The sequence below is a fragment of the Cervus canadensis genome, chromosome 4, assembly GCF_019320065.1.
Source record: "Cervus canadensis isolate Bull #8, Minnesota chromosome 4, ASM1932006v1, whole genome shotgun sequence".
Classification (NCBI taxonomy): Eukaryota; Metazoa; Chordata; class Mammalia; order Artiodactyla; family Cervidae; genus Cervus; species Cervus canadensis.
This window is the reverse complement of record NC_057389.1, coordinates 46,946,778-46,964,485: the sequence shown is the minus strand read 5'-3', so window position 1 is coordinate 46,964,485 and position 17,708 is coordinate 46,946,778. Positions and strand designations below refer to the sequence as shown.

The window sequence follows — 17,708 nt, the reverse complement described above, 5'->3', positions numbered from 1 at the left end:
ATCACGTCCCTGGACCCAGCACATCCCCGCCCGTCCCACCTTTCCCTGGCAGTGGTTAACGCACCTCTGACACAATCTATCTTCAGCAGAAGATAAACCTCTCCTGAGCACACTGTCCCCATGCCTACTGGTGATCCTGGTGCCCAGACACCTCAAACCAATTTCATTCCAAACTGAACTAAGTATCTGCCCCCCACCACCATTGTTTTCCTTGAATGACTCAAGCCAGAAGTGGGAGTGGCTCTTTCCTCATCTCCTGCAGCCAGTCTCTCACCACGACCTGCTAATTTCCCGTACCCCTCAAGCCCCTCTCCTCCTCTCCATGCCCTTTGTCACCGCCCTGGTCCAGCCACCCGCTGGCTCTCGCTTGACCACAGTGAAATCCTCCTGCCTCCAGTCTCGCTCCCGCCAACCCACTTTCCTTAGGGCAGCCAGAGATATCTTTGGAAAATGCCATCCAACTGCTCCATTCCACTGCTTTAAACTCCAACAGCCCTTTCTAAAACTTTGCTTTTGAAAAGCCTGCTGTGATCCAGCCCCTGCCCACCTGTCTGGCCTCATCTCTCAGCACCACCCCAGCCCCCAGTCCTAGCTGGCCCCTAATATCCTTATATGTGACGCAGCCTCGGCCTGCAATTACCCATGCCCCTCTCTGCCCCGTGAACTCCCACTCATGCCTCGAGGCCCAGCTCAAATGTCTCCTCCTCTGGGAGGCCTTCCCCACCCCCAGGCTGAGCGGGTGGCACCCTCCCCTGGGGCCCTCTCGGAGCATTTCCCATGATGCGCTGCAGAGGCTGTTTACGGGGCTGACACGGGCCTGGCTGAGCTCCTTGAGGACAGAGCCCTGCCTTATTTATTTTCAGTCCATAGAGAGAAGCTCAGAGAATGTGAGAAGGTAGAGGGAGAGAGAGAAGAAGGGAAGAAGGAAGCAGAAGGAAGAAAGGAAGGCAGGAAAGAAGGAAAGGAAAGAACAAGTCAAGCAAAGACATTGGGGGATAAATCATTCATTCACCTACCCACCCATTCCATCACTTGTTCAACAAATATCTACCAAGTTCCTACCAGGCCCCACTCTAGGCACTAAGGATATCGTTAGCAAGCTCAGGGGACCGGTGACTCACTCTCAGCATTTCCAGGTGACTTTGGTGTGTGCATGTGTATGTGTGTTGTACATGTGCATGCAAGGCCTTCTGTGTGTGAGGGCTTGCTGCCGGGGCACCTGTCTTCTCTGGGGCCTGGTGCTTTTAGCATCTGTCCCTGGATCCTATTGCAGCCCGAAATAAGGCTGTGAGCCACGACAAGGCAGGGGCGACTCTCGTCAGCTGAGGCCAGAGCTGGCTGCAGGGCACACCCAGCTCGCTGACCGCCTGCACAGACACTGACCACTCTGCTCTCAGCTTCCCGACAGAGGTGTTAATCTGAGGGTCTGACACCCGCTCCTGCCCACTGTGGCTCCATCTCTCAGGTACCAGGATCCAAGGGAAGCTTGAGGGCTGTGGATAGTGGGCGGTGGAGAGGAGTAATTCCAGAGCCCCTTCCCCCCACAGCAGAGCAAGGACCCTGCAGAAGGGCAGGGAGTGTGGGGCCTCTTGGAAGCCTGGATCCTGAATTGGGAAGGGAGGGATCCTAAGCTCTGGGTTAAATGGGGAGGGGTGGCTAGGATTCCAGCTGAAGGGTAGGTTATGACTCTGCTCAGACTTCAAGATCTTTCAGCAACAGAGGGAACAGGGTCCTTGTCTGTAAAATGAGGGGTCCTTCCTGATGTCTGTGAATTTCTGTAAGGAGAGTGTTTGTCAAGAAACAGATCTAGGAACTTGGAATCCTAAGTGGTCAAAGTGGAGCATGCTTTACCAGCTCATGGGCCCCACCCCAAATGCATGTACTTGTGCTCATGTTTGCGTGCAGTTTTAGGTGGCACAGAGAGACGCGGAGCTGGAGAGCCGCTTGCTCACACTTACCGAGGGAGTCAGGGGGACAGACTAGAGTCCAGGTTGGAAACTCAGCACCCAATGACCTGGGGCCAGGTATGGGTATGGGAGGGGAGATAATGGATGGAGGCAGGTTGCTTTTCTAAAAGAAGGAATATAGAAGAACCTGGCAGCAAAGCAGAGGGGCACAGAAGTGCGTACGGCTGTCAGGAGGCTCAAGGGCTCTGCCTTCTCTCCTGAGGGCAAGGTAGGGACTCTGGACTTGGGGCCTGCAGGACTTCTCTGGGGCTTTGGACCTCATTTTATTTTAAATCACCTCCAAGATTCCTGGGACATGCCATAGATGCAAATGGGGGCTGGTGGAGGAGGAAGAGAAGCAGAGCACCATGGAAGTGAGCTGAAGGATATGGCTACAAAGGGGCTGATGGCCCTCCCAGCTTCCTTGCACCGGCCTGTGCCCCCAAGCTTCAGAGCTGAATACTGGGGACATGAGGGGCACACCTTGAAGACCCCAGTGCAGCCCCAGCCTAACCAGCCATGCTCCTCTCCCTCAGACTTCAACCTTCAACCTCTTTAAGCCCCTGAATAGAGCTCACCCGAGTCAATGGACAACAACAGTCAGACACCCCCACCTCCCCTTCTAATGTCCCAGAAAAAACCCTCGATGAGCCTGTGCTTCCTTAGCAACCTGGAGGCAGATCTGCATGACCTTGAGCATCTCCCTTGCCCTCTGTGGACCTCAGCCTCCTGTTTCCAACCTGGACAGCCCTTGCTTGAGACTTGGGTGAGATACAGCTGTGTGGGGCTAAGGCTGGGTAGACCAAGGACTGGGAGGAACAGAGGCAGCTGGACCCATCTGTAGGGGTGTCTCCTCCACAGGATGATCCCCAAGGAGCAGAAGGGACCAGTGATGACTACCACGGGGGACCTCACTGAACCAGGTAAGGCTGACCCAGCCCCTGTGCATTCCTCAGATCCCATCCTTTCTTGGTCCCAGGCTATAGCCACTCAGCCTGCTGGCCCCAGGCCTGGGCAAACAGGTGTGAGTTCCAGGCCAGCCTGTGGAATCTGCCGCCTGGGCTGGGAAGCTTCCCGAAGCATTGGGAGGGGCCTGGCCCTGATTTCGGGGCACACGAGAGCTGAGGTCGAGTGCCAGACACGGGGCCCCGGCCCCACCAGAGCCATTCCTCAGCCCCAGACTGAGCTCTGAGGGTCCCCGATCGAACCCTACCAGCGGCCCAAGCTTCCCACATAATTGCCCGTGTTTTAACTCGGGGTCTCGCTGGGCAGCCACAGCACGAGACAAGGGGTCAGGGGAGGGTGGGGCAGGGGAGCAAGAGCAGGCTGCCCAACCTGAGTCAAACCATTTCTCTTAAAAGCTGATTCAGCCAATGGATAAATCACCTAAAATACATACTTATCAACTTTATAAGACCTCTTACAGAGCTCTTGGCATAATTTTGGAGCCTTTATTTGGCCTACTTCAGAGCATTTCATATATTTTAAAAACAATTCAGCTAAGTCAGAACTCTCACACTTTACTGTGAATCATAGTGACATGGCGCTGTTGCTTAAAAGTACAGATTACTGAGGGAGTCAGGGGGCCGATCAGAATCCAGGTTGCCCAGCTCAGCGCCCACGGACCTGGGGCCGGGTATGGGGGGTACAGATGGAAGCAGGTTGTTTATCCAGAAAAAGGAATATAGAAAAACCTGGCGGCAAAGCAGAGGGGCACGGAAGTGGGTAAGGCTGTCAGGAGGCTCATCCCAACATCCCTACCCAGGAGTTCTGATCCAGGGGACCGAAGGAGGCGGCCGAGCATTAGCCGCTGAGACAAGCACCGGCAAGGTTGCCATGCAGGAGCGCAGTGAACCAGGCCCTGATAAATCCCCGCCTAAGGGCTTCACTGCAGTTTTGCCTCCTTCAGTGTTCTAAGTGTTTCATCATGTGTACAACTTCATCTGTGAGGCATACTTTTAATTCGTTTTGTGTGTTCCTGTCTCCTTTTGTTGGTTTCATTTTTTTTCATTCCGTGATTTTCATGCTGAAATATGTAAGCTTTGTGAGAGATCGAGGCTCTAAATAGAAGAACCAGGCAATGCATTTTCTTTTCTCTTGTCTAATTGGTTACAGACCCCCCAGTGTTGACGCACATCATTTATGCCAGACTGGAAATACGTTCTTTTTTTGTTGATTATGGCTAGAGTATTAATTAAGGACAACTTTGAAACTAAAGAAAAGTAGAAAGGGAAAAAAAGTGCATGAGCTCATCACCAAAAGACAGCCACTGTAAAATAATAATAAAACATCCTTCTTGTGTGCTTACTAATGTCTCAGATACAGTGCTAAGAGCATTTGTACTTTTTGTTATATATATAACCCTCACAACAGCTCTGTAAATTAGATATGATTGTACCCATTTTTTAGAAGAGAAAACACAGACTCAGGAAAGCCAGGAAATCACATCCTCAGTAGATGCAGAGCTGAGATTTGACCCCAGATCTCTCTGTCTCCAAAACTGCTCCTTTACCACATGGTTACATAAATAAAACATTCATTTTATAAAATATTCAGACAAAACAGATATGAATGACTTTGAAAGCGAAAGTTCCTCATAATGAAACCATCTGGAGATAACCATTGTTAACAGATTTGTGTAAATCCTTCTTCTGTTCATATATAAACATATTTATATAAGCGCATATACACGTGGGCTGAATACTATACACTGTGTTCATCATCTTTTTTTTCACTTTGCAGCACACCACATCTTAAATTTTTTTCACTTAGCAGCATACCACAGACTTCTTCCCATCTTAGTGTAATTTATCTCACCCCTCCCCTCCCCTCCCCCCCCAGCATATAAGATATTATATATATTTATACACCCTCCCCCGACAAGGAGGCCATGAAGGCTTGACTAAGGTTAGGGGTAGAGCCTGAGGATTCCTGAACAAGTGACTTGTTGAGACTGCACACCTAGGAGAAGGGAAGTGACAAAAGCAGGACTGGGCAGAGGAAAGTAAGGAAGTGGGTTCCAGAGCATAAGTTAATTGCCCTATAGAAATCGTCTCAGCTTTAGCAGGCACTGTTGCAGCCTCTACTCACCGGGGCAGTTCTCTGCAGAGGTGGCCATTGTGAGCTGTTAGTCACTGATAAAGGGTGTCCAAGCAGCATCCGTAAGACTCATTCCCTGTTTTCATAATCTGACACCTCACTGCAGCAAACATCCTTGTACGTATATCCTTGGGTGTATTTATTCAACTTTTCTCCCCAAGGATGAAAGCCTAGAATTAGAATTGCTTAGTCAAAATAGGTTTCATCTATAGCTTTTTTTTTTTGTCTTTAAATATTGAGCTCAGTTCATCTGAACAGCACTTGAGAATATATGCCAGGGGACTTTTATTACATATTTAGGTATAAATGGTCTTTCATCTGTTTAAGACAGAGTGCATTGTCTCGTTTGAAAAAAAAACAAAAACAGTGCAAACAATTTCCAGCCCTCCTCTTTTGTATATCCCATAAATAGTCACCGCTCATTTGGCATGTCTCCTTGCAGATTCAATACACGCATAAGCATATACTTATTTTTTTAAACATATGAGTGGAATCTTAGAATACAATTCTTCAGAAATTTACTCACCGCCCCCCCTTAATCTATAGTGGATTTCTTTCTGATTCTAACATGTAGAAGTTTCTTTCTCTACATTTGCTGAAAGAATGAAAAAACCATCAGCCTCCTTTTTTAAAAGGTCATTTAGGATTCCGCTGAATGGGACGAAGCACTGCACTTGCACGGCCTCAGTGCTAACTGGTGACCATGTCCGTCTCCCTGACCCGTTCACTCTACTGTTCTCTGGGACCATTTCAGCAGCTGCTCTTCTCAAACCTAAAGTACCTCCTCCCCCACATCCATTCTCAGCTAGTAACCTTGCTTCTTATTTCACTGAGAAAAGGAACCAAGAGAGGCTTCTGTGAGCTCCCGCCTCCACATCTGTCCGCTTGTTTGCATCCGTGGCCCTGTTCTTCGTTTTCCTTCCTCGTGTGCTGGATGAACTCTCCTTGCACCTGTCTGAAGCCACCGCTTCCAGCTGGGCGCCGGACACCCTCCCTGCCTTCTCCCCTGCTCTAGGACATTCCTTCAGTAATTCTCCTCTTTACAAACAAGCAAGCAAACAAACAAATCCCTCTTGTTTCCATAGCTGCCTCCAGCCGTGGTCCTTCAGAGCACAGCTCCTCAAAGCTGCTGTCTTTACTTCCCTCCTCTCTCTCTTTTTAACATTTTATTTAACCAACCTACACACACACACACCAAAGTAGAGAGGGCAAGCCCCCAAGGTCCCCCTTTTATTCCGGGAGTCCAGAATAAATCCCAAGAAACATGTCATTCCACCCCCCAAACACTTCACAATGCATCAAAAAGTAATAAAAAGCACATTTCCTTACATGTAAAGGTATTAACACACTGAACAAAATGAACAATACTGATTTAATACTATCTAATAATCAGTCCTGTAGTCAACTTTCTCCAATTTTCTAGTTTGTTCACAGTATCTAAATAAGAGCCACTTTGGATTCTAACGTTATCTAGTTTCATGTGTACAACATTATATTTCTACTTCTATACACATTAGAACATGAAAAGTGAAAGTGTTAGTCCCGACCAACTGTTTGAGACCCTGTGGGCTGTAGCCCACCAGGCTCCTCTGTCCACAGAATTCTCCAGGCAAGAATACTGAAGTGGGTAGCCATTCCCTTCTCCAAGGGATCGCCCCAACCCAGGAATCAAACTCTGGTCTCCTGTATTGCAGGCAGATTCCTTACCATCTAAGCCACCAGGGAAGCCCATACACTATAGCATGCTCACCACCAAAAATATGGTTTCTACCTTTCACCACAGTTGACCCCTTTACTCATTCCCCCTCCCTCTTGGCCCCCATTCCCTTCTAGTAACCACTACTGTTCTCTGTATATGCATGTTTGTTGATGTTTGGTTTGATCATTCATGTTGGCTTTTGTTTATATGTTTGTTTTTATATTCTGCATATGAGTGAAATCATATGGCATTTGTCTTTATCTGACTTATTTCACTTAGCACAGTACCTTCAAGGGCCGTTGTTTTTATTTGGTAGCTATGTCTCTTAAATCTCCTTTAATCTAAATCACCGTCACCCCCTCCTTTTTTTGCCATGTCATTCACTCCTCTGAAGAAACTGGGCCAGATGCTCTGTACAAGTCCCACATCCTAGATTTGGCTCATTGCTTCCTTGTGATATGGCTAAACTGTTCCTCAGTCCCTTTTCTCTTGAACCTTTTCCAATAAGGCTTTCACACCCAAGTACACCACAGGGACTGCTTTTGTGGAGATTACCAATAATAGCCCCATGTTACTAAATATAATGGTCAATTTTCAGCCCTCCTCTGACTTGACTTGTCAGCAACATTTGACTCTGTTGATCAGCTCATTGTCCCTGAAACCTTTTCATCCTTTGGTTCTAGGACACCACAGTCTTTAGATTTCCTCCTACTTCTCCCCAGGCTCAGGCTGTTTCTCATCTGGGGCTCAGTCTGTAGATCTCTTATGCATCCTCATATCCTTGGTGATCTCAACCAGCCTCCAGGCTCAGGATGTCATTTAGAGAGCTGGAACATGAACCTATGTGGATCTGATTTTAGAGATGACAAACAACTCTGCCTGTGCTGTCCCCACGTATCCCTCTCCTACCAGTGTCCTCATCAATTTTGACACTCCTCTCTTCCAAAAGTCTCCCTTTGTTGGGCCAGCATGAAATGTGCATTTTGCTGGTGGGGAAAGAACAAAGGCTATGGATAGGCCCCCAAACTACTGACAGTCATCAGCCCCGAAGTCCTTCTACATGGCTGTAATGACTGGTCCTAACTATGAGAAAAGAAATCAACAGAACACTCTTCACTAAAAAACAACGATAGCCAATACCATTTGTATACTCCCAATGTCCCAGTTTTTACATCCAAGTCAGTTTTCTCCCCAAGCACTAGACTCATATATCCAGCTCCCTCATCAGCATCTCCACTGGGATGCCGACAAGACTCTTCAAATCTTCTTCTCAGTTTTGGAAACCATTAGGGGAGTCTGAATATGGGTTAGGCATTACATTGATATAAAATAAAAATTCATTCTCTTGAAAAGGTAGAGAGCTTTGAATAAAACCAAGTTACAAAGCAGCTATGCTATGATTTCATTTTAGTTAAAAAGTCACATGAATATATGGTCAATTAAGAAGACAGGGGTCTTCCCTTGTGGCTCAGTTGGTAAAGAATCTGCCCACAATGCGGGAGACCTGGGTTCGATCCCTGGGTTGGGAAGATCCCCTGGAGAAGAGAAAGGCTCCCCACTCCAGTATTCTGGCCTGGAGAATTCCATGGACTATATAGTCCATGGAGTCACAAAGAGTCAGACACGACTGAGTGACTTTCACTTCACTTCACTTCATGAAGACAGGAAAGGATATACACTAACAGGTTAGGAGTGGTAATCTCTGGATGGTAGAAAATGGTGTTCTTCTTTTCTTTTTCTCTTATGTCTATATTTTCTAACTCTCTTCAATGTACATATATGGTGTTTTGGTGGCGCTAATGGTAAAGAACCCACCTGCCAGTGCAGGAGATGTAAGAGATGCAGGTTCAACCCCTGCGTTGGGAAGATCTCCTGGAGGAGGGTATGGCAACCCACTCTAGTATTCTTGCCTGGAGAATCCCATGGACAGAGGAACCTAGCAGTCTACAGTCCATACAGTCGCAAAGAGTTGGACACTACTGAGCAACTTAGCATGCACACACAGCACATGATGATAAAAGGCTATCTTAACATGAAAAGAAGACATGTCTAGACCTGAATGCCTGGTCTTCCCCACACCTCCTCCTCCTCCAGTCTTCCCATCTCAGAGAGCGGCCGCTCCATCCTCCCAGCAGCTCAGGCCAGAAACCTTGCCGTCACCTCCAGTCCTCTCTCTCTCTCTCTCTCACATCCAACCCCTCAGGGCCTTCCTTCAGAAGATATCTGAAATCTGATCATTTCTCATCACCTCCACCACTATGGGCACAGAGCTGCACAGGAGATTCAGGGACTAAATACACCTGGCCAAAGAATATCTGAAATGATGCTTGATTTCAGCATCAAACACAGGCAAATCACACTCAGAGGAATCATCTCAGCCCATTGGCTGGGCAAAGAATCCACAGAATGACACCCAGTGTCAGCAAGCACGGGGGGAAACTGACATCCTTGTACATAACGGACAGTGCTGTGAAGAGGTCCCCTTAGAGTCAGCAGCTGGAGTATCCTGCAGGTTTGGCAGTGAGAGCTCTCTCTGCCCTCTCCCGCAGTTCCTCTGCTGGACCTGGGCAAGAAACTGAGCGTGCCCCAGGACTTGATGATGGAGGAGCTATCACTGCGAAACAACAAGGGGTCCCTCCTCTTCCAGAAGAGACAGCGCCGCGTGCAGAAATTCACCTTTGAGTTTGCAGCCAGCCCACGTGCTGTGAGTAAGCTCTGACCATGCTCACAGGGAAACTGAGGGCCAGTCATCAGCCACACAATGAGCCAAGTGAGAATGTCTGGCCCCTACAGGAGCCCCTCGAGTCCAACCAGGGGATGACTATGGCATTGCCATCAGACTGACGCCTGCCCTGCTCTGTGATCTTAGAACAGAGTCAGCTCTTCAGGCATCTCTCCCCAGACACGAAACAAAGTGGGTTGGACAGGGTGAGCCATGGAATGAAGGGACTCTGGCTCCTATGAAAAGTGCTAAAGGACAGTCAGGTGCTCTGGGCTGAATGTGCAGCAAGCAGGATTTAGATTAGACTTGAGCTTGATCTAAGATGGAAAATGCAGAACACTTCTCTCTTCTTCCCACTGGAAGAAGGTAAAGTCATCTAAAGAATGGGGCTTCCCTGGTGGCTCAGTGGTAAAGAGCCCACCTGCCAATGTAGGTGATGGTTCAATCTCTGGGTCAGGAAGATCCCTTGTAGAGGGAAATGGCAACCCAGTCCAGTATTCTTGCCTGGGAAATCGCATGGACAGAGGAACCTGGCGGGCTACAGTTCATGGCTCGCAAGAGAGTCAAGACATGACTTAGTGACTAAACAGCAGCAGAGCAAGGAAACAAGAATGACCTGCCCTTGGACTTCAGAGAGGCGGCAGGCAATCTCAAGTACCTCTAATGAACTCAGGGCCTGCCATCCGGCTCCACTCAATTTCTGGATGAAACAGGAGATGACAAGAGGGCACCATGTGGCAGAATAATAAAAATGACAAAACATCTACCTTTGCTGTGTACCTATGACAGCTCTAGCTAAGCAGTTTGCATGTGTCATATCATTTAATGATCAGAGAGTGACAGTGTTATCATCATGCCCACTTTACAGAGAAGGAAACTGAGGCTCAGGGAGGTTAACAGAAGTCCAGGGTCAATACAACAGTAGCCGCTAACGTACATAAGAGCACGTCTCTGTTCCAGGGTCTAGCACTCTACATTATGAACTCATCCCCCCAACATCCTTGGGAGGTGGGCTCTAGGATTATGCCCCTCCCCACTCCCTGCCTTTTTTAGTGGAGGCAGAACCCTGGTGAGCCTACCTGTGGTTTACTTGCCACCCGCCCCCCAACCCTGCAGGTCGTGGCAGGAAGTGCAAAGAAGAAGGGGACTGGAACAGCAGAACCTGGGATGGTGAGTGTGGACAGAGACCTCCCCAAGAAGGGGAAGCCCAGGGGAAGGGGCCAGGCAACTCAGATTCTCTGAGCTTCACTCCTGTGCCCAGGTTGCCAACAGCCATGAGGGGCAGAACTACCGCTCTGAGCTCCACATCTATCCAGCCTCGCATGGGGGCCCTGGGGATGCTGAGTCCATGGCCTCCCGGCCGGTGAGCACCTACAACCCCAGCGCCCTGGCACCAGGTAAGTGGCATTCCCATGTCCCAGGACCAGGGCTGGAGGACCAGAACATGGGTGTGTTCCCTGATGGGGCAGAAAGAGCACCCAGAGAGTATCTAGTCCATCTCCTTACACACACACATCCCTCTCTACAGATACAACACAAACCCAGAGAGATGCAGCCATGTCAGGTCACAGAGCGTGCCAGAGATGAGCCAAGACTAGAGTCTCTGCCCTAACTTGCAATTCCCCTGCTCCATCCTCCCCATTTCCAGGGATGGGGAAAGGTCCTCTTTGCTGGAGCGACTTTGGCATCACATTCCACGCCCTCCCTTGACTTCCCTTTCCTAGTCCTTCCTTCCCATCCCCAAACAGTGTCCATGGGATGGGTGTGAGGGCCAAAGGAGAAGGGAACCCAGGCAGCCCGCTCGCCTGCCTGCCACGTGCCATACTCCACCCCTAGGTTATGCTGAGCCACTGAAGGGCATCCCACCTGAGAAGTTCAACCACACAGCCATCCCCAAGGGCTACCGCTGCCCGTGGCAGGAGTTCATCAGCTACCGGGACTACCTGGGCGAGGGCGGAAGTCACATCCCCAGCCTGGCGGAGTATCGAAATTTCAACAAGTAAGACAAGGCGGGGCTGCTCAGGGAGAGACCTGGAAGGAGGATGCACTGGAGCCAGTCACAACCACAGCAGCAGCTGCATTTCCTGAGCACTTTCTACATGCCAGGCTCTACCCCAGCGCCTTGTATATTTATTGAGTTCCTGCTAAAACACAATAGAACGCTTGTGCCTTAGCACATAGTAGGTGCTCAGTAAATGCACAGGGAATGAATGTCTGTGTGTGGCACACATCTTGTTGAATCCTGCTTCACAACAGGGTGGGGCAGATGCTACAATTTTTCCCATTCTGCTGCAGAAGAGGATTATTAACAACCTGCCCAAAGTCACACGGCAAGAAAGCAATGGCAGGGCTGGGATCCACATCTGGGTTTGTTGGACTCCAGAGTTCAGTTTCTTATTCTTCATCACTGCTATGTGCCACCTCCTTGATGGATGTGGAAGTGTGAGTCCTTGCCCGGGTGGGGGCCCCAGATTTCACCAGTCCTAGGCCAGTTCAGCCTTTCCCTTTCATCAATGGCCTGGAAGAGGCCTAGAAAGTGACCTTGAGGCTGTCCCACTGTGGGAAGTGGCAGTGAAATGTTGGACACCAGAGGTGAGAACAACAGATAAGTGGCTCATAGTGTTTAGAGCGTGGGGCTTCATCAAGGGCTTAATGCAATCTCTACCCCTGGCTGTGTGACCTTGGGTGAATGGTTTAACCTCGCTGGGTCTCCAATTCCCACTTGTAAAAGGAGACTCTTATAGTATCAATACCTACTTCATAAAATGGTTGTGAGGGTTGCATGGGAGGCCATAGGCAAAGTTTCTGGCAAGTGAGAAGCTCTCAAAAAATGGTAGCTTCTATTATTACTATTTACAGGTTATTATTATTTTCAGGGGAGAACTTGAAAGGGATAAATTTAATGTTCCACTCTAGGGGCCTGAAAACAAATCACAGCAGGCAGGACAGGAGCCTGGCACTGGAGGAAGGCATGGGGCTAGAGGATGCATTTCAACTGCAATTGGCTTCCTTAGTCTGCTGCTATTTATAAGAAATTCTCTGCTGGCTTGGGCTGCATTAAGTGAGAAACCGGAGGGTCCACAGAGAGGAGGCCACAGCCCAGCTCTTCTGGCACCTGCTCAGACCACATGTGGAGACTATCTGCCTGGCTTGGCCTGGAGACCAGGCACCCTAAGGAAGGGTTGAAGGAGCTGGGGGTGATGGGCCTTGAGAAGAGAGTGCTCTGGAGGGATGTGACTACCCTCAAACAGCTGAGAGCATGGGAGGACCATGATGGGAAGAACAGGGTCCAACAGGCATCGTGTGAACCACGAGCCATTGGCAGAGGATTGGGGGTTTCCTGCCAGGAAGGACTGGGCTGCCTCTTCTCCTGGGGCCCTCCAGCCCTGCCTGTCTAGCTATTTAAAACCCTCAGTAGACATCAGTGCTAGCAAGGCAGCTTCCGGGCTGGCCAGGGCAGGCCGTGGCCCCACTGATCTCACGGTATGACGGGCTGAGGCATGTTCCCACCGAAAGAAGGGGGGTTCTTAAGGAGCCTCAAAGCCAGACTCTTCCTGGCACAGAAGAGGCAACGGAGGTAGAGAGAGAAGGAATAGCAGTGTTGGCAGTCAAGCTGCGCTCAGCATCCATGGCCCGACCATGAGGTCTGCTCAACTTGGAAGCGGCCTGGCCTGCTCCTGTGGGGCCAGGCTATTGCCACCACAGCTGGGGTGGTCCAGGCAGAAACTGTCCTGGCTGGAACCTGGGTCCTGGCTCAGGAATGGTCCCAAGCTGCAGGGAAAACACTACATGAGTAATGCTCTTTGTTCTCTTAAAAGTAAAAAATAGTTTGAAAATCATGTATTTGTATTATCTTAAAAACAAAACAAAACCCAACCCTAGGCAACTACAAATAAAAGTAGGGCCCCTTTGTTCCCCATCCTCCAATCCCAGGTCTCTTCCCAAAAGTAACACTGTTGTCAGGTTGGTGCCTGTTCTCAGAGCATTCTCTACAAGCAGCTACATACCTTCGGGGATGTAGCATTGTTTGGTTTGCATGTGTATGTGTCTTTTTTGATATTTTGAATCTCATCCTATACCTTGCTTTTTTCACTCAACATTATGCTTTTGAAATCTCTTAATATCTATAGCTCTGTTCATTCCTTTAAAGCTGTTATATAGTACTCTGCCATGAATATGTTGATCTTATCCATTGCTCTGCCAATGGGCATATGGCGTGTCTCTGGTTTGTCACTAATCACTACTCGTATCTGCTTCCTTGTGCACATGTGCATGCACTTCCTAAGCCATATGCTTACAGGTAGAGTTGCTGGCTGACAGAATTTGCACATTCTCAGGTTTAAAGGATCCTGCCAAATTCCGCTGCAAGGTAGCAGCACCAGTTTACCCTCCAGCCAGCAGTATATGAGTAAGAATCTTTCCACCATTCACTAACTTTGGCCCATTACCAAATCACTTATTCTTGCCAGTATTATGGGTGAGAAATAGCATGTCTTGGTTGTAATCTGTATTCTCTGATTCTGAATGTTCTTTCTAACTCTCCTTTTTCTCTCCAGTTTGTGATATATTTTTGTAAGGGGAGATGTCGAGAGGAAGGAAAAACCATATTCCAATTCTTCTCCCTTCTGGACTTTATTTAAGAGGATCCGAGAGTTTTGCCAGGACAGGCCAATTCTCACTCTGAAAACGTCATTCTTATTAATATTTCCAAACAATGAGCCATCCTGACTAGGGGCAGATTTGGGACTGGGCAGAGCTGGAGAAACCTGTTAAAGGTAGTACAAAATCTTTGCTGAGTAGCAGAGAAACTGAGGCCCAGAGAGGCGAGGAGGGAGCCACACGCGGTGACCCCCATGTCTGTTCTGCCACCCGACCCCCACACAGCCCACCTCCCCTGCCGCTCTTCTCTCCCCAGGACCCCGGTGCCCTTTGGAGGACCCCTGGTGGGGGAAACCTTTCCGAGGGCAGGCACCCCCTTCATCCCGGAGCTCACCAGTGGCTTGGAACTCCTTCGCCTTAGACCCAGCTTCAACAGAGTGGCCCAGGGCTGGGTCCGCAACCTCCCAGAGTCCGAGGAGCTGTAGCCCCAGCGCCTTCACTTCCCTCATCTCAGAGTTCGAATAACACCTGGAACCAAGATTTGTGGCCAGCACTTCACAGTTTACGAAGGGCCATCGCACATGAAACCTTACTGCAAATGGCCTCAAAAGTCACAAAGTTCAGCAGTCCCCAATGTGGCATACTTCAAAATCACCTGGGGGTATTTTCCTACAGGTTTCTGACCTGCCCAAACTTGCAGCATCAGAATTCCCTGAGCAGAGGATCGCTATTAGTAACTCACACTTCGAGCTGATTCTAAGAAAACTTGTCCCTGGTTTGTGTCTTTAGGAATCCAAGCCTCCAGTGACCACGTCCAGCCTCCACTCTCTCCTGCTCCTGTACTCTAGCTTAGTCGCCCCCAGGGACAGGGAGCCCACTAGCTGCCTATTTACCTGTGAAGCACTCTGACAATTAGTTTTCCCTTTTACTGAGACACAGATGGTCTTTATCTACTCACGCTGCTAACGTTTACTAAGCACCAACTGTGTGTTAGCTGCTGTGCCAGCCATAGGGAGAGGGTGTGGGGAATAAGCCCAGGCCCTAGCCTAGACAGAGGAGGGGAGACAGATTTGTAAAGCAGTAAATCACCTTAATGCTCCCTAAAGCATGCTGACAACCGAGGAACCATGTGAAGCAGAGGAGGGGGTCTCTAACCCTGGGTGTGGGGTGGGGATTCTGGGAGGTGTCCCAGAGGATTTGAGGAGGGCCTTGGAGGACTGAAGGGAGGGGGTGTGACAGGGAGGTTGTGGAGATGAAGGCGTTTCTGGCAAGTGGGTGGTGAGTGCAAGGGTGCAGAATTGTCACGGGTGCTGGCGTGAAGAAGGGGGACGGCAGTGTCAGAGGAGGTGGTGAGTCCTCAAGCGGGGCGGAGTGGAGTGGGGTGGGCTGCACTAAGGAGATGGGGAAGTTCTTAAGCTGGTTGCTATGTGGGGCACAGACTGGAGAGGAGCAAGGCTGGATGCCGGGAACCCTTCAAGGACCAAGGCCTGGACTAGGGAGGCAGCCATGGGGTCAAAGGAAGGAGCACCCCTCGACGCCCTCCAGGGCAAGTGCGAAGTGGGGTGCTTACAAGGATGACTCCCTTCCACCCACTTCCACTCACCATTTGGAGCAGACCCCGGGCTAGGTCTCGCTCTAGTCCCCACCAGGTGTAGTTCGGCCTCTACGCAGGTTCCTTGGAAAGAGAAGGGAAGGGAACGCCTGCCTGCAGGTGCTGGTGATGACGGCACTGATGGTGGCTGCTTTTTATTGGGTGCCTCAGTGCCTGCACTGGTAGCAGGTGTTCTACGTAGCCCACTTCTAATTTTCAGTACAACCTTGAGACAAAGACGTGGTCCCGCTTTACAGATGTGGCTATCCAGGCCTAAGCAGGGGAAGTGACTCATCTGGGGACAAAGCCAAAGGGGGGATCTGTCCAATTCCAGTGAATATTTCTTATCACTCCGCTGGGTGGCCAAGTCCGTGCCCGTTCAGTCTGGAATCACCTAATCATGGTGTCATGCTTTTAGACTTTAGAGCTTAAGAGTGCAGGCTGGGGGTCAGACTGGATGGGGTGGGTTCTAGTGCCACCGCTAGCCGTGTGAACTCAAGCAAGTCATTTCTCACCTGTGGGCCTCTGTTTCTCCACTTGTAAAATGAGGACAAGAGTACAAGTCCCTGCATGGGGTTTTGTGACCATAGTGATGGACACACAGGTAATAAGCAATCAGTCAGATTTTAGGCAATTACTGCTCTTGGCCGGATAAGATGTTCCTGCAGTGAATGCACCTTGAGAAGTAGGCTCATGGAAATGCCACTGGGGGTCAGTAAGGCTGAAACCTGAAGGAGAGACTCCGATGACCATAGGGCTCCCTTTGGACATGACTTATTCCTTCCCCGCTGCCTCTCTCTGCCTCCTCCCTGACTCCCTCTCCTGGGGAGAGGAGAAGGCCACGCATCTAGCTGGTTCCCAGGTGTGAACCCTGGAAATCTAGCTGGCTTCCAGAAATAGAAAGAAAATGGCTGCATCTTCCTTTTGCTCCAGAGGAGTTTCGCTGTGCCCCACCCAGTCTTAAGGGGCCAACAGCTGATTTAGATTTACTTGCAATTGATGTGTGGTCTTGAATGTGGGGGCTGCCATTTAAAGCTGTGTTTCTATGAACCGAAAGCCAACCATTAAAGTGTCTGAAACACGGAAGAGAGGATATGGACTGTCTTGGGTTGGCTCTGCTGTGCTCTGAGGGTAATGTTAGCCAGCGGGTATGGAAGAGAAGCTTGCTGCACCCCAGAGTAAATCCTCATTCCTTCTTTTTTCTGAGGTGACTCTTACTTATGTTGTTAACAAAAAAAAAAAAAGGAATGTTTATTGTAAAAGTAAATAAATAAATGAGGTAGTAAAATGTGAAGGTGTCGGCCCATAGAGCTCCTCCCATACACATACGGAGCCCTTCCCTGCTTCCTGCATTCTGCCCCATTCCCATATATACACCAGAGGTAACCACTGCTAATTGTTTGGCTCCCCTAGAATTCTAGACATAATTGAATAAATATGTACATGTATATAGATGCATAAGTACAAAGACATGTCTTTCTTTTAATGGGATCATACAGTATTTGTTGTTCTATATTTTGCTTCTTTATTCAACAAGTAAAATTTGGATCCTGAAAAAGCAAGCCATTAACTTTTCATGTAATTGGGGAGCCTGGTATGCCCTTCCTATAAATTTTGTACTTTTGCCTGCTTTTGTTCTTTACATGAATGAAATCATACAGTGATATGGAAATGAAAGGGGCTGAGGATAACCCAAACACTGGGACAACTGACAGCAGACACGGCAGCAGTGAACATGGATGAACTACAGTTACATACAACGTGGAGGCATCTTAGAAACAGAACTGTGAGCAAAGGAAGGCAGGTATACAAAACACGCTTACTGATGCAAGGAGGTGTTTAATATGAAATGAGGACTTTGGAGGAAAGAAAGGTTTGTGATTGTGAAGGGACATAATGCCCCTTCTGGGGAAAGCTGGACAATTTCTATTTCCAGATATATGTGATTGTTACACAGATATCCACTTAAAATATTTAATTTAGTTGTGCATCTGTTGTTTATGCACTTTTTTGGTACATGAGTTACATTTTACCAAAACAATCACTCCTTTT

At 49.0% G+C, this 17,708-nt stretch overlaps 1 protein-coding gene across 8 annotated transcripts; it reads left to right on the top strand.

The window, feature by feature from the left end:
* Positions 1 to 809: 809 nt before the first annotated feature.
* Positions 810 to 17,113, top strand: MYOZ3 (myozenin 3). Of its 8 annotated transcripts, none has more exons than XM_043464944.1 (8): positions 810 to 1,136; positions 2,613 to 2,712; positions 2,808 to 2,869; positions 9,294 to 9,448; positions 10,583 to 10,636; positions 10,728 to 10,863; positions 11,303 to 11,465; positions 14,382 to 17,113. In XM_043464944.1, exons 2-8 carry the CDS (start codon positions 2,633 to 2,635, stop codon positions 14,548 to 14,550), a joined length of 819 nt encoding a protein of 272 aa, XP_043320879.1. In that variant the 5' UTR covers positions 810 to 1,136; positions 2,613 to 2,632; the 3' UTR covers positions 14,551 to 17,113. The 8 variants fall into 8 exon arrangements, with proteins under 8 accessions (XP_043320879.1, XP_043320886.1, XP_043320881.1 ...); XM_043464945.1 differs by lacking the exon at positions 810 to 1,136 and adding an exon at positions 1,182 to 1,465; XM_043464951.1 differs by lacking the exon at positions 2,613 to 2,712 and having other exon boundaries at positions 2,791 to 2,869.
* Positions 17,114 to 17,708: the final 595 nt, after the last annotated feature.